The sequence below is a fragment of the Oryza brachyantha genome, chromosome 8 (genome assembly GCF_000231095.2).
Source record: "Oryza brachyantha chromosome 8, ObraRS2, whole genome shotgun sequence".
Lineage (NCBI taxonomy): Eukaryota > Viridiplantae > Streptophyta > Magnoliopsida > Poales > Poaceae > Oryza > Oryza brachyantha.
The window spans coordinates 5,322,136-5,347,566 of NC_023170.2; the positions used below are offsets into that span (position 1 = coordinate 5,322,136).

The 25,431-nt window shown below is 37.2% G+C and overlaps 1 protein-coding gene, 1 long non-coding RNA gene and 1 pseudogene across 2 annotated transcripts; 1 reads left to right on the top strand and 2 right to left on the bottom strand.

Annotated features, from left to right (window-relative positions):
- Nucleotides 1-5,271: 5,271 nt before the first annotated feature.
- Nucleotides 5,272-5,935, bottom strand: LOC107304793. Its single transcript, XR_001550846.1, has 2 exons — nt 5,779-5,935; nt 5,272-5,563 (listed from the first exon to the last, which is right to left on the bottom strand). It is a non-coding gene; the product is annotated as an uncharacterized LOC107304793 (long non-coding RNA).
- Nucleotides 5,936-14,724: 8,789 nt separating this feature from the next.
- LOC107304709 lies at nt 14,725-15,387 on the top strand (annotated as a pseudogene).
- Nucleotides 15,388-19,878: 4,491 nt separating this feature from the next.
- Nucleotides 19,879-21,760, bottom strand: LOC102719036. The gene is made up of 2 exons (XM_040526739.1): nt 21,757-21,760; nt 19,879-21,178 (listed from the first exon to the last, which is right to left on the bottom strand). Exons 1-2 carry the CDS (start codon nt 21,758-21,760, stop codon nt 20,127-20,129), a joined length of 1,056 nt encoding a protein of 351 aa, XP_040382673.1. The 3' UTR covers nt 19,879-20,126.
- Nucleotides 21,761-25,431: the final 3,671 nt, after the last annotated feature.

Below are 25,431 nucleotides of genomic sequence, written 5' to 3' on the forward strand. Positions count from 1 at the left end.
ATATTGTTCGTTTTATGACACTATGTAATAGGCATTTCAATTTAATGACAATAAAAAAGTATATATCACAACAAATATCATATAGGTATTGCAATGTCACCCTGTGATGATATTTGCTAATGTCATAAGGCCTATTTTGTGATTTCATAAATATATGACAAAGGTTGTGTGTCACAAAATACTTAATGAATTACTGTTATTTTTTTATCCATGTTAGCATCACTACTGCCACGTCAGAAGTTGTTTTTTCTTTTTTTCTTTTCTTTTATTTATGTCAGCCCAACTTGTTTCTTTTGGATCATCGGAAAGTGGAACCCAAATAGGCTGGCCGAGTGAAAAGACGGTGTGATGCAAAATGTTGGGTGTGTGGGATTAGAAACGTCAACCCCAAATGCTATTTTATAATTTATTTTAAAGTGTAAAAGAACTAACAAGTGAAGTACATGTCCGATATAGAATTTTCCAAAGTAAACTATAGTTGGATTTGTTTTTAGTAAAATAATCCATGTACTAATAATTCAAATGTCCTCGAATTTTACCCTAATTAAATTCAGCCTTTAATGCATTTTTAGAAATTATTTAAAAGTGTTTATGCCCTAAACATAATTAAAATTTTCTTAAGACTAAATAAATTGTGTCTCCAAATGTAATTGAAATATTTTTATAATCTTACTGTTGTCTCCAAATGCTTAAATAATGTTTGCTGGAATTTTTAGAGCATTTAAACTAATTTCAGAACAATAATTCAATAAAAAGAAAATATTTTGTTCATTCCCAACCCGAATAGGCCATTTATATAGTCATACTACAAAATGACCAAAACAAAAGTTGGACATATGATCATTTATATAACTTTGTTGTTGATGACGTTTTCAGTTAAAATCATTTAGTATTTGAAAATATTTTTCAAACTTGTCATAATTTGAAATTCAAATTCAAATTATTGAAACAAAGTCATACAAAAAAATGGCCAAAATAAAAATTGTAGATATTGATCATTTATACAATTTTGTTGTTGATGATCTTTTCATTTGAAATCGTTTAGTATTTAAAAATATTGTTTAAAGTTATCATAATTTGATATTCAAATTTAAATTATTGAAACAGAGTCATATCGCAAAATCACCAAACCAAAAGTTGTACATATTGCTAATTTATACAACTTTGATATTGATGACTTTTCAGTTGAAATCATTTAGTATTTCAAAATGTTGTTTCAAGTTGTCATAATTTGAAATTCAAATTCAAATTATTGAAATATAGTCATATAGCAAAACGACCAAAAAAAAGTTGTTGATATTGATGATTTATAAAACTTTGTTGTTGATGACTTTTTCAGTTGAAATCTTTTAGTATATAAAAATATTGTTTGAAGTTATCATAATTTGAAATTAAAACTTTGTATAGTACAATCAAACTCGGATGGAGAAATGATCAAAAGAAAAATTGTAGATATTGATGATTTATACAATTTTATTGTTGATGACTTTTTCAGTTAAAATCATCTAGTATTTGAAAATGTTGTTTGAAGTTGTCATAATTCGAAATTTAAATTTAAATTATTGAAACAAGGTCATATAGCAAAATCACCAAAACAAAAGTTATATGTATTGCCAATTTATACAACTTTCATGTTGATGACTTTTCAGTTGAAATCATTTAGTATTTTAGAATGTTGTTTGAAGTTGTCATAATTTGAAATTCAAAATCAAATTATTGAAATAGAGTCATATAGCAAAATAACCAAAACAAGAGTTGTAGATATTGATGATTTATACAACTTTGTTGTTGATGACTTTTTTAGTTAAAATCTTTCAGTATTTAAAAATATTGTTTGAAGTTGTCATATTTTGAAATTCAAATTTTGCATAGTCCAATCAAACTCAGATGGAGAAATGAAAAAGAAAAAATGTAGATCTTAATGATTTCTACAACTTTGTTTTTGACAACTTTTCAGACGAGTTGATTTAATATAATTTTTTGTGTTTTACTTCACTGTGGTATAATAAAATAAAAAGAAAAAAGGTTAAACAGAGATGGAATGAAACAAGGTCTGTTACGGGCCAGCCCATTTGCTCCTCTCTCGCCGAGAAGTTCGTTTTGCGTCCCTCTGTCAAAATATTAAGCATTTGAATCAAATTTTATCATACTAAATGAACTTATGTGAAAATCTTGTTAAAAACAAAGTTGTATAACTTATTGAGATTTACCTATTTTATTTTGGTTATTGCTCCATCTGAGTTTCATTGACCTATATAAAATTTGAATTTCAAATTATGACAACTTCAAATAACATTTTTAAATACTAAATGATTTCAACTGAAAAAGTCATCAACAATAAAGTTGTATAAATCATCAATATCTACAACTTTTGTTTTGGTCATTTTTCCATATGACTTTGTTTCAAGGATTTGAATTTGAATTTGAAATTATGACAACTTCAAACAATATTTTGAAATACTAAATGATTTCAACTAAAAAAATCATCAACAACAAAGTTGTATAACTCATCAATATCTATAACTTTTATTCTGATCATTTCTTCATTAGACAAAATAATAGTAACATTGTATAACTCATCAATATCTATAACTTTTATTTTGATTATTTCTTCATTAGACAAAATAATAGTAACATTGTTAATAAAATTTACACATGTCTCTGTCTCTTATAGTTTATAAGCCGGAGGTCCGAGCCTTCGATGGCACACTGGCAAGGGCACGGGCGGCTCGGTCCGCTCGAAGGAGCCTGCACTCTCGGAGCTCCTGCTCGCCTACAGCCAGTTCTTTCCGTCGCCATTGCCGGACAACCTTGGCAACCTCGCCGAGCTCCGCGTATTGTTCGCCCCCAACTGCTCCCTCACTGGTAGCATCACTTTCATTCTTTTCTTGATTTTGGGTCATGAGGTTGCACTATATGTGATGCTGATGATGCACGCTTGTGATCTTTTGTTTAATTAATTTACCGTTGATTATTGTTGCTTGTGATGAACAATGCTGTTCTTAATTTTACCACTACAGCTTGTGACAATAGAGCTAGCTAGCTTCTAGTTGAACAAGGTCATTATCAGATGGCTAAATTGATTGGCATGTAGGTTATTTGTTATTTCCTTTTTTTACGAGAGAAGACTTCTTGCTTCCAATGAAACTGATTGGCAAACCCTATAGTGCTCTCCTTGTGATTTTTTCTTTGTTTTATGATCCTAATCCTATCCTTTGTAGAGAGATATTGTTAAGGTGTTCTAGGTACAGTTTGGTAATTTAGTATGTTGGTTTTTTTGTTAATAGGATAAGGTTTTTGTTTGGATTAGTCATCTATATGTAGTTTAGGTTACCTTAATTAATAGCCCCACCAAGTTATCTTTTCTGGTTTTATGGGCTATTGGAAATTAAGTAGAGGTAAATAGAATAAGACAACACGTTTGTATGACACCATTCTGTGTGATCTTAATTTCAAGAATCCTAATAGTGATATTTGGCCATAATAGCATGCGTCCTGGAAGAAGATTCAAGAGGTACTAGCTAGAAGAAGCTATTGTTCATCGTCTTCACATTGAAGGGGAGCTGTATATTGGCATACCTGCAGGTATGTAGTATAACCAACAAAATTGGTGTTCATGTTGTTTGCAGTATACCTTTCCAATTCAGCTTTAGTTTTGGATATCAGACAAATCAAGCATTTTGCCGCTAGTGTTGGATGATTGTCTTTATTCTAACATAAAACCAAATGCTTCATATGTGCTCTTTGTAAGTTGGTCCTCCATTTTTATAATCAGTGGCTTAATGGTACGGATGGGCCCCTTTGAGTGTACAAAATCTGTTTCTCTCTGAATGTTAGATTTTAGTTGTGCAAGGTAGTACCCAGAAGAAGCTCTAAGGTTTCCTTTGCAGCAGAACTGAACTTAGCTCAGTTGGTTAACTTGAACTTGGATGTCTATTCCTTGTCTATAAATTGATACTGAGTTTCTCCTTGTCATCCATCACCTTTTTTATATATATTTTTGTTGCTACAAAGTGCTACCAGTGTGTGTTATGTGAGAAAATGGTATGCCAGCACATATTCTGCTTATTAATCTGTTTGATGCCATGATTGATGGACGTGAAAATAACAAAGTTAAGTTTTCCTCCCACATCCTTTGATCACTCATATATGTTTCAAAAAGTTTGTTCACTGTGTTTATCTCATACTGAGTTTTTCTTGTCATGTTTTCCATGGTATCTAATTCCTTCTGGTCATCATCGTCTTAATCCAGATCAAGTGTGATCCTAACCTGCGCGCTTACTTTCTTGGCTTGGATTGATTGATTGTGTGTGTTTCTCAGGAAACCATGCTTCGGGTCGCCTCCTATAATTAGGTTTGAATCTGAGATGAATTATTGTTTGAATTATTTGTATTCTAATTGTATCTATTATTAGTTGAATCTGAGATGGTATCTGTTATTAGGTTTGAATTTGAAATGTATGAGAAATTGGATTGAATTTTGTGGGCTCAAATTTAATTGGCTTGTTTAGTGAGATCTGACCTGATAGTTGGTTGACAAAATGGGCCTAGTTTTGAAATGAGCCTATTTTAAAAATGGACCTATTTTAAAATGGGCCAATTCTAAAATAATAATAGGCCGCTGTTAAATAATTAATGGCCGTCAAAGAAATAATAGGCTATTAAAAAATAGGTCGTACAAAAAAATTGTTAACATTAGCTGCCGTGCCACATCATCCCACACGTGTCAACGACCACATCACCTGCCATGTTGGTCGCCACGTTAGCTTTCCATCCTATGTGGGCATTTGTCCATGTGGTAAGGTCTAGTATTTTATAACAACAAATCAATGTCAAATCTGTATGACATTCAAATCTATTGTCGTACACTTGTGGCATAAAACTATATAGATATAGATGTCACATAACAAATTTGTGACGGTGGTTTTCAACATTATGATTTTCGTCAACTAGATGTCATAAAGTTTATTTTGTGACATAAATTCTATGTATTATGACATAAGTACAACGTCAAAAAACCACACATCTCTTGTATTGTAGTGATGTAAAGCTCATAAACATATTGGCCTTTGAATAAATTTGGCTAACATGAGGTCTTAACCCTGCATATTGCTCACGATAAGGCTAGCTTCTTTCCCTAATCACCAAGACTATTCCATGATCACAATCTACAATCATAGTAGTATTCCATCCAAAGAGTAAAGTGACAATTAATGTGTCGTTATTGGAAGTAGAAATTAAATCACCATATTACCAACAGACATATACATATGTAACTCTAAGGACTAATTAATTAAGGATCATGAGTAACTTACATTGTAACTAATTAAAGAATGCAAATCATTGATACCCTACTATTTATTACATTAGGTAATAATATCTCATGTTCAGCGATAATTTTATTTCCTGCAAACCATGCAGTAACATTTTGTTTTGTAACCTTTTCCCAAGCACTTGCGAGAGAGGACCTTTCCTTTGCTGAATTTCGCAAAAAGCCAACAATGATACTTGCATGTGAAACCCACGCAGAGAGGCAGTGTGGAAACCGATTCCGTGCAAGTATCTGCAACAAATTAGCTCTACCGGTTAATTAGTTCTATTTTAATTATAATAATAATCTCATTTAATTAATTTTCCCTAATTACAAGCAACATTGGAAGTTAAGGTATATCAGTTTATGCAAATGAAGAAAACACACAACAAGTACTTCAAAAAAACGAATATATATACTTGAAGACAATGAGACAATGTACACTAAAGATTGTTTAGAGAAAGAACCTATTGGGTTTGGATTCCAGGAACTCCCAAGTGTTAACAGAAGCATTAAGAACAAGCAAACGACAAGTTTTCTTCCAGCCATGACTACGGATTAACTGTGTTTGATTGGTGGAGCGAACCAGGGACTAGAGCCTGTTAATTATATCAGAGGGGTAAATTTGAGAGAGAACAATAGGCTGATAATGTGTGTATTTATAGGCAGAGATGATTCATCGAGGATGCTGGATCAAAGGGCCACGAGAATCTTGGTTGGATAACTCAGGCTGACTGCATGTTCAGTTGGTTAGTTTAATATCCATGCATGTATGGACTTGTTCAGCCGGAAAACGTTACCAATGATGCATGCATGCAACACAAGTTTGCAACATGAACGAGTTATCAACTATATATAAATAATATGCTTCCACGTTTATGTAAATTTGGTCAGATTTCTGCTTTCTTCTACTTCTACATAAATATGTGATTTCATACATGTGCGCTACAATCTAGTACATGAGCTTGCCAGCTTGCTTGGTGCAGAGTCAATGATTTTTGAATATTTGGAAGGCGCAATTATTCACTTCGATGAAGGCAATCCTTCAAGAGAATAGATGCACATGACAACAAATTCTTTATTAAATCTATGCAACTCATTTTACTCCTTCATTTTTTAATAGATGACATTGTTAACTTTTTTATATGTTTTTTATTCATTTATTAAAAATAATACAAATATGTCAAATTTTAAATCATGCTTAGAGTACCTTCAATAATTAATAAACCAAATCATAAGAAAATAAATAAAAATACATGATCTAATAAAAACATGAGTGGTCAAAATTAAATCCAACAGATAACTGCATGATCTAACAAAAACAACAATAGGAAGTAGTATTTTTCTCATAGATCAAGCACTAGGCTTAGACTCATAGCATGACGCTGGTATTTTGGTTAGAGCATTCTTTCCTCCTACTCTATCCGATGTACTCTCTCAAGTTTTATAACTCTTCTCGATTGAGATAACGATATGGTCTTATAAATCTATCTTTGCCTAAGGTTTCTGTTAAAATATATAAAAAATAATAAATGTTTGCTTTTATGCAAATAATCTTTATTAATTCATCTATACATGTTTTACTAGCGTTTTCAAACTAAATATTTTAGATGCTATTAATAGTCAAAGTATTAAAAGTTTGATCACACCTTATCTAAAACTGGGGAGAGTATAATAACATAGATTTTCCCTTCTAATTTGTTTTAAAATATTAATAATTTTACGATTCTGACCAATTAATCATTCATAGCCATATACTTTTGTATTACTTTATCGACCTTATGTAATGTGCATTGTACTTATACTAGATCAATGTTTGCGAAAGCTAACATAATCCTTCCAATTATAGGACTGAGGAAACATTGAATATATAAGTACATAATAATTTAATTTATTCCATAAATAAATCATGACATTAACCATGTAAGATCTATACATGCAAACTAGATAGTAAAATATGAATAGATAGCATATAAGAAACACGGCAAACATGTACCGTGTGTTTTGGTTCTATTGTGGATTGTTTTGACAAGGGACACATGCTCCAAATGAACAACACACGGTGTAGGATGTTGTTATCGGTGCACAACCCTCGAGCGTAGTGGAAGACAAGCTGTTGTGAAACATCAGCGATCAATCGCACATCATGCTACCCAAAAATCTTACTGTCACCTTCTCCCGGTGCAGGATGTCGAAGGCGAAGGTTTTAGAGACATGCTCTTTATATTGTTTTACGTATCTGGCATCTATATTGTTTTACTGCCACCTTCTCCCAGAGTAGGATACGAGGAATGTCATAGTACATAGGAGGAGGCAAAACCCTATATTGTTTTACGTATCTGGCATCTACGACGAGGCGGTGGCTAGATTTATATATAGGTAACAAGATGAGTTATCAGGGCATTTGCCTGATCTCCACTTCACATAACTGAGTGGAAAAGTCACGCGTATCTCATCCACACTCCACACTGCATCGGATTATTCAGAGGCTTCAGCTCCATGCCACCCAATAAAATCCTTGAGAGGCTTTAAGGAGATACCCAGGCGCGTGGCCGAGGAGGTGAGGGATATGGCGATGATTGCATCTCGTCAAGCCTTCGCCATAATAAAGTCGCTTTGCCACTGGGTAGTCTTTTTAGCCACCGTCAAAGATTTTATAGCCAATTGCGACTTGGAGAAGGTGTTGGCGCCGGTGGAGGAGGCTAAAGCCAGTGTCGACTCCATAGTTCGGACCTTTGACATGCAAATAGGAAATGTAGCCATTAGTAGTAACATGTCTCTTGTAAGACCTTCGTTTGTCTGTAAAGTAAATTGTTTTGCTATTGCTTTAATTCTTTATTCTGATTTAGATCTCGCAATCTGAAATGAGCTATGTAAACTTGTGTTATGTACCCATCCCGACAGCCCCCGATTAGATTTAGCCAGCGCGGAGCGTAGTGTATTACTCGGTTTGGTATGGTAAGTAGAGCGTAGCCGCGAAGTTTGTTTAGCTTTATTCAGATATTGATCTCACGATCAAAATAGAGCTTTTAAACAATATACTTTTAAAGGAACCGTATGACATGATACAGTGTAGCCCCTCGACTGGCATGCTAAGGGTAAAAACCACTCAGCGTGGGCAGTCGAAGGATGGAGAAAGAAGAAACTTTTACAAAAAATGTACTAAATATGAAAGGGACTTAGTTGTTCGATATTCCATAAGTCACCACTTGATGGCGATGATGATGGCCGACATACGGATGCGATCACGATTTGGTGACGATCCTGATGTCGAAGAGAGACGTTGCCGACATGGTAAATAGATTACCACTTATCGGTGACGAAGTTGATGCGTCCAACACAGTGGCGGTGCATGCATTCGATGTGGTGACGGGTCACCACTCGGCGATGATGAAGTCGGGTGTGGCTGACCTGGCGAAGAGATCTCACGATGATCTCGGCGGTGACGAAGTTGATGAAGAACCTACGACCTTCTGTTAGGAACTAGGGTCATTGATGACACTCATTTCATCTTGACCACTCGGCGAACCTAAATCATGTTTGGTGTTAATCTATTTGCTAGTAGTCTTTTACTGTTGTATGTTTCTTAGTCATGAGATGAGTTAGCTTCGCGGTGTGTGCCCATCTCGACAGCCCTCGGGCAGACTTAGCCAGTGCGGAGCGTAGCGTCGTTTACCCAGTTCGGTACAGTAAGTAGGGTGTAGCCACGGAGTTGTATAACTGCATCCAGACGTCGATCTAGTGAACAGATGAAGAACTCATAAGCAGTAGATTTGATTTCCCGATTCTTGTCGTCCGAGTCGTCGTGTCAGTCGGAACGAGATGTAGAGATTGCATCTGCCAATGTGGCATAGGAGTTAGCCATGTCAAAGAGATCCTTGACTGTAGTTCGCTCTTTGCGAGTGAATTTTGCAATGAATGGCTCATCTTTCACGCCTTTGCAAAAGGCGGCGATGACTACGTCATCCTTGACGTCGGGGATGGAATTGAGAACCTCAGAGAACCGTTTAATATAGGCTCAGAGAGATTCGTTCTTCTCCTGTTGGACCTGGTATAGGTCGTATTTGGGTCATGGCCTATCGTAAGTACCCTGAAAGTTGGCTATGAACCGGTTGCGGAGTTTTGCCCAGGAATCGATAGACCGTTTGGGAAGCCCCGACAACCAGTGTCCAGCCGAATCGTCTAGAGCGACTAGTAGATAATTAGCCATTGCCTTGGTGTTGCCGCCGGCTGCTCAGATAGCCATGGTGTACACCTTTAGCCATGCCTTGGGATCGGTGGAGCCGTCATACTTATTGATGTCAGTTGGCTTGAAACCAGTCGGCCAAGTGAGCTGACTCAAGTTTTTAGTGAAGGCTGGTACACCGTCAGTCATGCATGTCAATGCCAGAGTTCTCAGGTAACCGATGCCTAGACCCCTGACTATAGGTGTGATGCTTACGGTCCTGACGACGTCCGTCCTGGTGAGCTTGGCGTTGGCGTTCGATCTTTTGGCGAAGGTCGGAGCTACCCTCTCGATAAAGGCGCTTTTCTCAGCCTCAAGACCTTCACGTTGTTTATCTAGTCGGTGGATTCCGTCATCGAGGCGGCGTTGCTTACTAGCGGTGTCTTTCCTCTACTCAGAGTCGGGAGACACTCGGCGCGATCTTTTATCAGTCGGTGGCCAAGATCCAAATGGTCGTTTAGAAACATTCGGTCTAGATCGAGGTGACCTAGATGAATGAGCCTCCGATTGTACTGGTGCCATTCCCGAGTTGCATTGCAACGAGTGTTGGATCGCAGCTGTTGTCACCATTGCCTTGATCTTGTTGATGGTTTCAACCACCGCTAGATCTTATTGAGGTAGCTGCTGAATGACATCGTCGAGTAGATCCGTCACCGCTTGGACGTTTTCTTGAGGGGTCTTAAAGACTGCATGCCCCTCAACGAGTGTGGAGTAGATCACGCTGCACTTTGCGCGGCTGGCTCCTTAGTTGTTCGCGAGATTGATTCTCATGTTGGCATATGGCTTCATCTTCAAGTTGATGGCGTTCTTCTTCCTGCCGCTGTTCTCCGGCCAGCTTGGCTTCTTGCTTCTCTTGGCGCTTTTTCTCGGCCTCGTTCGTTGTTGCCCGAGTGATGGTGAAGATCTCTTTGGGGCGAACGAAACTTCCCGAGCTGCTGTCGGTGTCTAATGCGATGACTTCAGCAGTCAGTTTTGCATTGACCTCGATCCTGAGCAGCGGAGGTACCGACTCAGGAGACTGTAACTCGGTGTGGTGAGATCTAGATTGGATCTTATCTTGAAACAATGTCGATTTGTCTGGTCCGAAGCAGCACACCTCCTCCTCAAGCTCAGATGAATCTGAACACATGTAGGAGAGAGCACCACCCTGATCGACGAGGAATCTGATGCTGCCGAACTTGAAGGTTTGCCCCGTGACAAACTTTGTCTTCATGATCTTCGAGTTTGAGTCCATTGATCTCGTCGAAGACCTTGAAGTAGCTTCCCCTACCTGGCGCGCCAACTATCGACGATTTGGATGTCGGAAATATATATGAGGTGGCTAGCGAGGCGTAAAGATCAGTAGTTAGGATGAAGACACAGGGTTACCCAAATTTAGGCTCTCGGCTTGCGAGATAATACCTTACTCCTACTTGACGATTGTATTCTATTACGGGCATATCAAAATCAACTAGAGAATAGTCGATCTGAATATATGTCCTCGCCCATGAGGGGTGCCCCTTTGCCCCTTATATAGTAGGGAATAGAGTTCTAATCTCATAAGACTAAGATCTATCCTAATTCGGTTACAACTCGGATCCGGTACGTGCGGCATACAATCCGACAGTAACCAAACTCCGGTTGATACCATATAGATATAATCTCTTTCCTATTCGGTAACCCTACGACTGTACGTACTTGTTTGGTCTCTGGATACCCCTAGTACAGTTATCCCACACATGTCACATCAAACGTTTGACTGGATATCAGAAGGGGTTTTCCGATATGAATAAAAAAATGAATTTCACGCCTAGCCTATAAACCGCGAGACGAATCTTTTAAGCCTAATTAATCCGTCATTAATACATGTAGGTTACTGTAGCACTTATGGCTAATCATGTATTAATTATGCTCAAAAGATTCGTCTTACGATTTCTTCCATAACCGTGCAATTGGTTTTTTGTTTCATCTATGTTTAATACTCCATTTAGATGTCGAAAGATTTGATGTGATGTTTTTGGGTGTAATTTTTTGGAAACTAAATAAGGCCATAGTACTAGTGGCAAAAAGTTTGTCAAACATGGTCACAACGAATCTAGATCTGATAAACACTTTTTGACGACACCATGGTAAAAACGGTTTTGAAAAAAATATATGCGGTGCAAGACATATGCCTCTAAGGATTTGGTTTTAAAAGTATGACTCTCTACATACAAATCATACTATAGTAGTAGTATTGTTATTACAGTTTGTTCTTTGTTGTTGCAATCCTATCATAATATTACTGGAAGAGTGCAATAAAATCTATAACTTTCATGGTAACATAGCAAATTACTATAATCTTATAGTGGTATTACTGCAGTAGCAGAGAAGTAGATATACAATTGTGCAATAACACGGAGGATATAGTGTTTAGTAACATCCATCGCAATTTGACCATTGTATGCCATATGTTATGAGGATTAGCATCACATGATAATGTAAAAGTTAAAATATTACTACAAATTATCTATCACAAGTGAGGCTTGGTTTAATGGCTTATTACATGCAACATAATACTTAAAAATCACGTGTTGAAATATCATTAGACATATATTTTTGTTATTTTCTCTATAGAAGAAGGAAAAATGAGGGAATAGATGGAGGGAAAATAGGAGATTGTAAAGAAGAGGAAGGAAGAAAAATTAGAGGGAGAGAGATAGGAGAGAAGACAGAGGGAAAATAGGAGAGGAAGGGGCATAGAATGCGACGGAGGGAGGGAGTGGCGACATGGTCCTTCCCAGGCCATCCATGTCCATGTATGTCCCTCATTTTGAATCAGCTGAACTGTACATCGTGTCCGTTCTATATTTACGTGGATGAGTTCACACACTCATGTTTGGAATCGCTTGCGACTAACAATCCAATACGAGTCCCTCTCTATTCATTTTGTCCCTGACCACGTCCTATGTTCTAAGAAAGTATTCTAAACTCTTAAAGGGTATTCTGACCGTATGTCATCTAAATAGTTAATAAAATAATTGAAAATTTTATGAAGATTGATTAGTAGTAAATATACAACTCCATAAACATACAAGTTCAAATATGACTTATACAATCCATAAAAAAATAAGAAATATGACAGTGCGTATACTTATTAGTATGCAGAAGTCATATTTAAACCTGCATGGTTGTGGAGTCATATATCTCGTATTAATTTATTTTTATTTTTTTCAATTTTTTAATGAGTAATTAGATTGCATGCAGATGCGGTTTGGCCGGAGAAAATGGCCCAACTCAGCGGAATTCTCAGCCAATATTTAAAGTTTTTAGCCACAGCAGAACATTTGCCTAATATTTTTTTGATGAGAACACAGTACACTACTAAGGCGTTATGTAACTACTAGGATATAAGCCTTTTTACAGATAGCATACAATATATGACCGGATATCCCCTCGTGAGTTTAACATCCACTCTCCCTATGCCCCCTGATGATTGAGGAAGATGACAAACTGTGCGCACCTTGTTTGGCTGGAGCAAATGGCTAAGCCGCTTGAACAATTTCCGAAAGAAAGATTCAGCAGAACTCTCAGCCAATTTTCAGAGTTTTTATCCACAGCAGAACAATGGCCTCATTTATATGTTGTTTTTTCATTAGTTGCACTTTTTTCCCACACATTATTCATCGGCTTTTGCGTGCTCACTTTCTGAACTAGTAAATGGTGTATTTTTTTAATATATAGAGAGAGATTTTTTAATAATTATTTCCATCATTTGTATCACAAGATAGCTATCCCAAAAATCAGTTAATCTTTCATCTTTTATCTTCATTTAGCAAAAGAACGCAGCCAAGAACCAAAAAAAAAAAGCCAAACTGACCATGTGATGTCATCCGCTATGATCGAAAACCAGTTATGTCCATTATCCATAAAATCAGAATACACATGCTCTTGTTCATCTCTACATATTAATCTCATATTATTATTCGGTTTTTGCGCATATGCTTTTCCAATTACTAAACAATATATTTTTTGTGAGATATTTCTATACAGAAGTTAATCATCTCACCTTTCTATTGCAGATTTTTAAATTGTTACTAGCTAATTTCATTTTTTATATCATTAAATAACTATCAAAATCAAATAATCTTTCATCTTTTATAACCAAAAGAACATAAACCCTACTAATTCCTCAATCACCGTTAATATACTATCCCTATTCTTGCCACCGTCGTATTTCCTTTCCGTTGCTACATATGCACACTTTGGAACATTTTCGAACACTGGCTAATATTGACCAACAAATATTGATTATTAATTATGGTAAACATAAGATAGGGGGAAGAAGGAAGTTTCTCTCTAGACTTGGAGGGATGTTATAGGGTGGAAGTTAGACTGACTAATGACCAGGGGTGGATCTATATATGAATTAAGATTGATGGTATCACCATCAACTCTTAGCAATTATCATGGTTTGAGTAGAATAGTAATGCAGTTGAAAAGCAAAAGAAATTAATTTCTTTTTCGGTAAGAACATAAAACTCATACTACTTGTCAAATTGGCAAAATTGAACTAATTGCATATCACTAAACTATAATTACTATGACTAGATACACATGTTCAAGTAAATAACGATAATTTTCTAAATTAAACATGACACCACTGGTATTAATTTTTGTCTACCAATAGTTAACCCGGTATCCACGTAAAAAAAAAATTTTTAGAACCCCAAAACCTAGTCACAAACTGATTAGATTGGATATCTACTACTTTCTTGTAAGTTATCTAAATAGTTATTAATAACTTTATAAAAAGTTAACAAGATAAATTAATATGAGATACATCGGTCCACAAGAATACAAGTTTAAATTCGTCCTCTATAAATTATAACAAAAATGTGAATGTGTCCATACTAGTTTCAATTTAATTTGCTTCTGGAACTAGATTTTTGGAGTAATATATCTCGTATTAATTTTAATATTTTGTTGGCTCCATACAAAACAACTTATTTTCTTTCTTCTATCGTCTCTTTCTTCCAGAGTCCGTAGTCAGTGAGTACGTAGTGATAGAAACGAAAATGAGAGTTATTTTTATGTGTCCCTGATAATGCATCTCCTAACAAGCTAGTTGTGCCATCCTGCATGGGTTTTGTGGTGTATATATGCCATGCATGGTAGGCGCATGGTGTGTTCGAAAACAAGAGTAACCAATTAAGCCGGCCGTGATATGATGGATGCTGCTGACCTTCCTGATGAGGTCCCTCACCCTGCCCGCCCTGGGCTGATGCTGAGGCTGGTTCATCACCACGCCGGCGACGCCCCGGTCAACTTCCGGTGCGACGGGTGCAGGGAGCCAGGAGAAGGCACAAGGTGCGCCTCAGCGAACCTCGTCCTCCACACGCACTGCGCGCTGGCCACACCCACGCTGCAGCACCCGCTGGTGAGGGGCACGCTCCAGCTCCGGCGGCATGTGGCCTCCGACGGAGACCTTTTTTGCCAGGCCTGCTACGGGGATGTGCTAGGGCTCCACGAAGACCAGCAAGGGTGAGTACCCGGACCTGCACCCGTGCTGCGCCAAGCTGCCGGTGTCCATCACCGTGCAGGGGGGGCCTCACCTTCGAGCTCCGCGAGGAGGTGTCTCGCCGGTGCAGCAGCTGCCGGGCGATGGAGGGGTACTGGTAGCCCATGGTGCTACCGCTCCACCAACGAGCCGCGGGTGTACCTGCACGTCAAATGCATCAAGGAGATCATGCCTGTTCTCTTTGGTGGTGGCGGCGGTGGCGGCGTTGGCGAGGTGCTTCTCGTGCTGATGCGTGTCGTCGCCGGGTTGCTCCTTGGAGACCCAACGGCACCTTTGCTAGCAGTCAATCTCATATTCCCCTCGAATTGGTGAACACATATATACGTACATATAAATATATATATAGCAGCATGCTATATATCGTTTAATAAAAAAAATCTGAAAAACGATGAATATTTTCATTAAAATGCTATATAAAAACCTTTTGGCATTATTCAATCTACTTACAGGAAGAAAAAACTAGCTGTAAACTGTGTAGCTTGGGCGCTAGCTACATACCTGCAAGCAGCTTTTTTTTTTCTCCTTCATAGATAGGTTGATTTTAGCCAATTAATAGCGTCGTAATATACGTTATCACTTCCTGAAATTTTTATAATTATTTATGTGGTGTGCATAAAGCGTAAGTCTGCATCCAGCCTTAAGGTGTGCAAATCCACCCTACATCGAATCATATGTACGTCATGTACCTGAAGCTAGGCTTGCATCAATACATGTATTGTATTATCCTAATATGTGTAGTAAATTTACTCGTACAGCGGCAGTATATTCGTTCTTCGGTGTGCTAGGTTTGTTGTCCTTAATGTTTTGCATGCTATTTATCATTAATATTTGCATTATTCTGTGTGAGTATGCGTCAGGTATTGTAGCTCTCACTACATATGTAAACATATTATTCATCAGTTCATGTACCCTTCTGTTCTGGTTGGAGTTATATAAAAAAATCAGAAAAGACGCATTCAGTTCATGCGTCGCAAAGTCTCTCTTGCTTGTCCTAAAAGTGTTTAATTTCTTCAAAGATAATGTCCACGATGGATTTTTAGCACTCAGGTGAAATTCATTCTTTTTTCCACGTCACCTATAGTCCTTAAAAGTTTAAAAAGAATGATAATTAAGTTCGATTAATACAAGATATATCGCTCGATAAACATGCAAGTCAAAATTTCACATTTATAAGTTATAAACAGCTGCTGATTGCGTTAGTCACTGCTACATTATCTATCTACTCTCTTCAAATCAAGCATGTACTCCCTCCATATTTTTATGTATGACATCGTTGACTTTTAAAATCACGTTTAACCATTCGTCTTATTCAAAATTTATATCCAAATATACAAAATTATAATACATAATTAAATTTTCTATAATAATAAATTATATTATAACGAAATAATTAATAATTATATATTTTTTTAATAAGACGAATAGTCATATTATAACAAAAAAATGGAGCGAGTAGTAGTTACCTCTTGCAGTGCTACAGCACGTGGGAGAGGAGGACTACCAGACTTCGGAGAGAGTAACTAGGCAGTGCCAAAGCCCAAGTACGGGATAATCTGCCCATTTGAAGCCCAAAATGCATGGTAGGCATATGGGCCGCATGGGCCAACATTGACGCACTACTCCCACGAGTGCAAAATAATTAATCCCAAATATTTTGGAGCGATCAATTGAATCATCCTAATTAATCCCAAACCGAGAAAACTCCAAAAAAAAAAAACTTGTACTAGGATCGAACTATCACAAGCTACTCTATAATACTAAATAATAATTATTCAAGTCACTAACAAAAATCGCTCATTGGCTCGGATGATGTGCGAGATATATCCAAATGATCAGTGATTTTTGTCACAAATATTACAGTAGCATCTACCCTTGGGACCTGATCCCCGGCACTTGTAACTCTTGACATTTTGCTTGGTGAGTTTTGAGGAAAGCCAGCAGGAGAACTTGCACATAAAGCCCACACAAAAAGGCATCTTGGTGTTAGATTGCCAGCATACTCCTGCAAGAAATTTACAAATTAATCAGTAGCATATAATTACGTCTCATCTCACTTGTCTTTAATCCATTGATCAATTGCTCACATGAAGCATTGGAACAAGTATCAGCAGACTGATAAGGCTCAAAGGTTGCATTCTTTTTATCCAGATTATTTCTCGGTTTATGCACGTTTACCGAACGGCATATTTTATTACAAAACGTTTTTATATAAAAGATGTTCATCTCACGATTCAAGTAGATTTTTAACTCTGTAATAGTTAATTCTATTATTTATACTGCGAAATAGCTATCACAAAATAAGATAATATTTTATCTAACAAAAAAATACAACGAAAGCACTTTCCGTTTGTGGGAAGAAGCTATTATGGAAATGAACTAATGATCATTCATGAACCTGGTGTATGTGAGAAAGAAAGAGATAACCTGCAGCAGTAGGATTCCCAAGTGTTAACAGAAGCACAATGATCAAACAACCAACAGCTTTTCTGCCATCCATGCCTGTGATCCCGCCGAGCCCTTGAGCAAAACAATGGATTGGCGATGTGAATGTTTTGGTCAATATAAAAACAACAACTTACTGATGATCATTACCTTAATTCAGTTAGGAAAACGAGAGTAGGTAGTAGAACCAGTCGTCACAAGCGCCTAATCTCAGCTACATGCATTCCCGTTTTGCATGCATGGGACGCATGAAAAAGTCAGTCAACACTCAATAGCATACCAGCCCATGACTTGAACAAGCCCAATAAGAGGCCAAACTAACTAATAGAAGGTCAACGAAGGGCTTATCAGAGGAAAAAAAAAAGAGGAGGATAAGAGATTAATGTAGGAGATGCTGGATACGAGGATGATGACACATGTGCTTCCTAGCTGATGCCCTTTTTCTTTTGCAAAACAAAGTATAAATCCAGACACTAATGACACATAGTCATCCCTATAAATAAGTGTACACGTATCATAAGCACTGGGCCAAAATAATGTGAGATTGATACAGTCACCGTGAACATCTGTTCATCTGTATGTTAACCGGTATACGTACATAGCCTCCCACCGGCAAAATAATTTACCGTAAATATAAGTAACCATGTTTAGATTTAGCATATGAATCTTCATAGTTCACCGTCACATATTTTGAAAGTAGATTTTTATCTTTGCGGTGATTATCATTTATACCCTTTTAAATTAAAAAAATAGAAAAAAATCATCTTTTATTGAGAAAAACACAAACTTATTTCTTAATTAATGGCCTGTTTTGCTATATATCCAACCTTCACTTGTGTGAGAAACTTTTGTTGATTCCATCCATCTAACACAGAGACATTAGCGTAACTTTGACCGAGGTAAGTACTTGGGTATCGGGATGCGTGTTAATTTTCTCCTATGGCAACATTAGAACGAATGTAGGTTCCACTTGTGTCTTAAATATACAATTGCTTGCGAAGAAAACACACCATATCATGGGCATGTGATTTTCCCGTTCTGGCATTCCTCCCCATCTCTGACTCATCCATTTCTTTTTTATACATAAGATTTCATACATGTGCACTATGATGCGGTGCATGAGCCTGCAAGCCATGATTGGGGGAGAGTCAATGGTCGTTATCTCACTACCACATGGACATTACATCAGAAAAATAGCTGCACATGACTAATGACAACAGGTTATTCCTCCCCCTTTTTTTTCTTTTTGATGGATGAAAGATTCCAAGTTTTTAATAGTTATTCAATAGGGTTTTGTCAAAAAAATAGTTATTCAATAGGATAAATGATGAGAGCAACTACTATATAATTACAAAAATCTACTCGACAAAAGTAAGATAATAAACTTCCATATAGAAACTTTTTTCATAAAAAATATATCGTATAGTAATTTAGAAAACTGCACATAAAATCTAAGAAAGAACACACATAACTAGCTCTTCTGCTTATCAGCTGCAGCCAAAATTTGGAGCTTAGAATTTTATTGTATTACTACCTCTGTTCCCATAGTAATTTTATTTTTTAGTTTTTTATATGATGCTTTGACTCTACGTCTTATTTAAAAAAAATTGTAATTAAAATTTTTATTGTTACTATATGGTAAAATATGAATAGTATTTTATGCGTGACTAATTTTTTTATGTTTTTATATAATTTTTTTAAATAAGACGAATGGTCAAACATTGGACACGTGTCCAAAAAGATAAAATTATTATGTTACTAAGGGCAGTAGCTGGTGTTATTGTTTTCCCCGGCCAAATTCCATGGGAACACAGTAGACCCGTGGTATCCAAAGCTGGTCATAACCGTCAGAAAAGATGGGTAGGGGTAGTATATGAAAAGTAACCCGGTGACCGGACTGATCCGATTGGCAAGCAGAGGCTGTGAAATTTTATCCATGGATTAGCTGCCATCGCAGCTGACAGCGACTCGTTTGGTGGAATCATCCGTGTGGCCAGCGAGCTGCCTTAATTTGACGGTGTCTCTGAAAACTACGTGCTGAATTTTTTTCAAAGCAGAGAGGAGAGAATTGTATGCTTGGCTGCTGCCAATTAGATTGGCATATTCCTGGCTCCTTTGTTCACGGGCGAAGAATATATAGCAGAGCCCATTTCTGTGATGGATTGGACTAGTACTTGTTTAACTTGTTCTCCTGGATTTAATATGATAGGGATGTGGCAGCAACTTGCTTAAATGTTCTATCCTCGTGTACTTTTTTTAAATTATAAATTGGTATGGAAGACTCACTGCAAAAGGGTTTGTTTGTTCCCAACTAACTAAATCAATCACTATGATAACTTGGATGGATGATGGTGATCAGGGTTTCTTAGTTTTGGACGTAATTTATTATGTGATGAGAATATGTGTGGTTTACAAAATTTACAGTGAATTTGAGTAAAGATCAGCACACTACATACAAGTAAATAACATGGCAATCCACTATGGTAGTGTTTTCTTGGTTGAATGTTTGTATCAGAAAATTTGCAATGTCAATGTAAACATATCAGTAGCATCTATCAAAATCAACTCTTACATTAATGAATTTGGAAGAGATGTAAAATTCAGATTAATCAAATGTTTGCTTCGTCGCCGTTAGGGAGCTTGGTGTAGTGGTGACCCACGGCCATGTCTTCCTCCGCCTGCTTCGACTCCCTGCACTCGAAGTAGTACGCCGTGACGGCGGCGACGGAGAACACCTCGACGGCGCCGAGCAGCAGCACGTACGCGACGCCGGCGGCCGCGCCCGCCGGCGCGCTCCGCGGCCACCACCTGAGCGCGAGCGTGTACACCGGAGAGACGGCGGCGGCGAGCGCGAACGTGGCGACGACGTAGACCACGGCCTGCGCGTTCTTGCCGCTCATGAGCCTCCACGCGCGGGACACCGCGCCGGCGCCGCGCTTCCCGGGCTCCGCGGCCGACACGGCGAGGGCCACCGCGCAGACGACGGTGAGGTAGACGAGGAAGAGCGCGGCGAGGAGCACGGCCATGGCGTCGAGGAAGAGGAGCAGCAGGGAGTACTCGAGGAGGGGCACCATGAGCATCGCCATGGCGACGATGGCGGCGACGCAGACCACCTCGAGGATGTACCCGAAGGCGATGGTGACGACGGGGCCCCAAAGGTTCCCCTTTGCCGCGGCGAGGAACCCCGACACGGTGGCGCGGCGCTCCCCTCCGCCATCGCCATCACCGGAGACGGAGAACGCGGCGACGGCGGCAAACACGGTGGCGATCTTGATCGCCGACCCGGCGACCACCGCGGCGGCGACGCAGGAAGCGGCGTCGACCAGCAGGCTCCGCAGGTCGTGGCGGAACCTCCGGACGAGCTTCGGGTAGGCGGCGCTGGCCGGGTCGGCGCGGCTGAGGGCGTCGGCGTCGAGGAGCACGTCGACCGCGCGCGGCTGCACGGCGAGGGAGTTGGCGAGGAGGAGCGCCCCCGCGAGCGCGGCGGTGAGCGCGAGCAGCGGCAGGAAGATCCCCCGCCCCCGCGCAGGGACGAGGACGCCGTGCTTGAGGAAAGAAAAGAACCCCGCGGGTGGCGGCCCGGCGGCCATGGCGAGGGGCGAGGAGGAGGAAGAGGAGGGGAAAGGGGAAGTGGGGTTTCGTGCGCGCGTGGTCGTGGTGACTTTTATACAAACGGGCTTTTGACTGGACGTCGTCGTCGTGGCCGGCGGCGAGCGATGGACGCGGCATGGAAAAGGTGGACGGCGTTGCGGTTGTATGGATCATGGGTTTTGCTTGGGTCATTTTTAATCCAACTTTAAATTATGAATAATCAGCCCATACTGCCTTTCTCAAGGAAGCATTTTCGACTCCGGCTGCGTTGTTTCATACTTTCATGGCTCGAAGATAGGAGATTATCCGATTTCTTTTATAATTAGAGTGAATTTTATATTGGCCCATGTTCTCTAACCATGGTTTCAGATTGGACCATCCTCAACCCGATTTTTTTTTTTACTTTGGACCTGATTTTATTAGTAAAATGTTACACTTTTTTGGACCATCTGTCAGTAATCAGGCTTATAACATGTAACAGAAAAATTAACATTAATTATATTTTGATAGTATATCTGTTTTGTGTTAGAAATATTCTAACTTTTAATTATCTCACACTGAAGCGAGGATGAAGGCCCAAATTGTGAGCCCTAGTCCAAAATGAAATAATGGTAATTATGTGTGGTGTTAAGTGAAAGTTATGCTTACCCATAGTTCGTTATGAAATTTAATAAATTAAGTTAAATCATATAAAATGACAAACCTCCATTAGAGAGAAATTTAGGGAGTGCCACAATTTCGACCATCACATTCATACCCTTGCCAATATATGTATCGGTATCTTATTCCTCTAGTTCTGGTGAGGTGGCAGTGGACCCGACTTGTTAAGATTGGATTTGGGAGGCAGGGTTATGGTAGATGGAAGAGGGAGGCTAAAAGGATTTATGGGTGGGGTTGGACCGGCTATACGTCACGTTGGGATGAAGGATACAAGGGGCTAGTTCGTAAGAGCAGGTGTGGATGTATGCACACAAAACGAGAAACATCATTAGCATATGATTAATTAAGTATTATCTATTTTAAACTTGAAAAATAGATTAATATGATTTGTTAAACAACTTTCATATAAACATTTTTAGCAAAAAAATATAGCATTTAACAGTTTGAAAAGCGTGCACACGAAAAAAGAGGTAGAGATTAGCCCCATGTTGCGAACGCGCCCAAGGTCGGTGTATCACCATCAACTCTTAGCAAGTATCATGGTTTGACTAAAATAATAATGTAAATGAAAAAAACAAAATATTAGTGCTAATTGACAAAGTTAAAGTAAATTTTGTTTTTTAAAAACGAAAATATAATTCATACTAATTGTCAAATTGGTACTTGTCAAATTGGTAAAATTAAATTGCTTATCACTAAACTAAAATTACTATATATACATGTGCAAAGTAAATATCGATAATTTTCTAAATTAAAACTCAAACTATTAGTAGGAATTTTTACCAACGAGTAGTTAACCTATTAGCTGTTAATATCCACGTAAAATAATTTATTTTTCAGAAGCCCACGACACTTCACAAACTACCTGTCATCGAGCAAGTTTTGCAGGTGTCACTTACTGAGAAAAAAAAATATTACAGGGATATTTTGCCTAGGATATATAGATGGCATCGGTTTCATGTGACACCACATAATATACATACATTGGCTCCCACTAGTACATAACAATAAGCTACGAATATGGCTGCAAGGTGATGAACAGATTAAGAACACAAGAGGACATGATGAACACAGAAACATCACCACCATCCAGTTCTTGTAGGTCGCCGTTGTTGGGAAGGGAGATGGACTTATGGATCCGGTGGCCATCCACCTCTAGGCGGTCGGATCCAGTGGCTTAGACATCTCTTCCGATGTCGGTTCCTTCCACTAAAACAAATATGACCTTCCGTGACGAATTTCTCATGACATCTAAACTATCCGTCATTAGCACATTTCATTTTATGACAATTAAAATGAGATGGGATGGCTTAGTGACGAAAAAAAGGTGTTCGTCGTTAATATCAACTAGAAATCGTTATAAAATATTTCAATGGGACATTATGATGAATTCTAATTTGTCATAAAGGGTAAAAAACAAACGTCACAGATTTATATAATGCATTTCTAGATAAATATATTAAAAGGTGAAGCAATTTAATAAAGTGAATTGATAAGGAACTAAAATTTGCCTTTAAAAATCATGGCTGAATATATTCTTGTAATATTCTATGTGGTCTAAATTATTCTCTAAAATTTTACGTGAAATTTGTAAGCTCAATAACTAATTTTAATACCACAGTGCATTTAACCTATTAAAATAAATAAAAAATAAATTAAAGTCCCTCTCTATGTCCTTATGACTTTTTTGCCCAAGTGTTACTCTCTCGCTTCCTTGGCCCGCAGCCTCTCTCTCCCTCCTTGGGCCACCCATTTGTTCCTCCCTCACTGAGAAGTTTATTTTATCTCCCTCTTCTGAATTAAAATATTTTTTCGGATACTAAATGATTTCACATGAAAAAATTATCAACAACAAAGTTGAATAACTTATCAAGATATACAACTTTTGTTTTGGTCATTTTGCTATATGACTTTATTTCAATAATTTAAATTCGAATTTCAAATTATAATAATTTCAAACAACATTTTCAAATACGAAATGGTTTCAACTGAAAATTTATCAACAACAAAGTTGTATAACTTATCAATATTATACAACTTTTGTTTCAGTCATTTTGCTATATGACATTATTTCAATAATTTGAATCTGAATTTGAAATTATGACAACTTCAAATAATATTTTCAAATACTAAATGATTTCAACTGAGAAAGTCATCTAAAAAAATGTATAACTTATCGATATATATAACTTTTATTTTCATCATTTCTTAATTTGATAAAGTCATAGTAACATTATTCATAAAATTTACATATCTCTGCTATAGTTTATAAACTATGTAAGAGATATTTACGAATAATGTTACAAATTACTTTATCGAATGAAAAAATGATCAAAATAAAAGTTATAGATATTGATGCAACTTTGTTGTTGATGACTTTTTCATTTTAAATCATTTAGTTTTAGAAAATATTGTTTGAAGTTGTCATATTTAGAAATTCAAATATTATATAGGACAATCAAACTCAGATGAAAAAATAACCAAAATAAAATTGGTAGATTTATACAATTTTGTTTTCGACGATTTTTTCACATAAGTTCATCTATTGTGATTTTTTATGTATTACTTCACAATGGTATAATAAAATAAAAAGAAAAAGGTAAAAAAAAGATGAAACGAAAGAAGGCTGTTACGAGCCAGCCCTTTTAATTTTCCCTCACCAACAAGTCCATTTGTCCTCCCTCCTTTCATTTAATTTCAAAATATTAAACTTCGAACTGAATTTTATCATACTTAATGAACTTATGTGAAAAAGTTGTTAAAAATAAAGTTGTATAACTTATTGAGATCTACCTATTTTATTTTAGTTATTTCTCCATCTGAGTTTGATTAACCTATATAAAATTTGAATTTCAAATTATGACAACTTCAAACAACATTTTTAAATACTAAATGATTTCAACTGAAAAGGTCATCAACAACAAAGTTGTATAACTCATCCATACCTACAACTTTTGATTTGGTCATTTTGCTATATGACTTTGTTTCAATCATTTGAATTTGAATTTCAAATGATGATAAATTCAAACAATATTTTTAAATACTAAATGGTTTTAACTGAAAAAGTCATCAACAATAAAGTTATATAACTTATCAAGACCCATAGCTTTTATTTTGGTTATTTTTTCATCTGACAAAGTGATAATAACATTGTTCACAAAATTTACATATCTCTCCTATAGTTCATAAACTATATAAGAGGTACGTTCATTTTGTGAATAATGTTACAAATCACTTTGTCAGATGAATAAATGACTCAAATAAAAGTTATAGGTCTTAATGAGTTATACTACTTTATTATTGATGACTTTTTCAGTTGAAGTTGTTCACTAACAAGCATTTCTATTTAAAGTTCTCAAATTTTGAATTTGAAAATTTGAATTGTTCAAATGAACTTAAATGTGAAAAAAGACCAATACAATTGTTGTAGATCTCGATGAGTTCTACAATTTTGTTATTTATGATTTTTGCATTTGAAACCCCAAATTGAGCCTACAATTAAATTTAAAGTTCTCATAAATTTAAGGTGAAATGTCCATTTTTTCCATACAATTTCGTAAAGATAGTAAACACACCAGGGACAGGTTGGTAAATTCGCGTTGGATTGATTCTAAAACCCTAGAAGCAACAGCCCCAAAATCCCCCACCCAAACGCACGCGCGG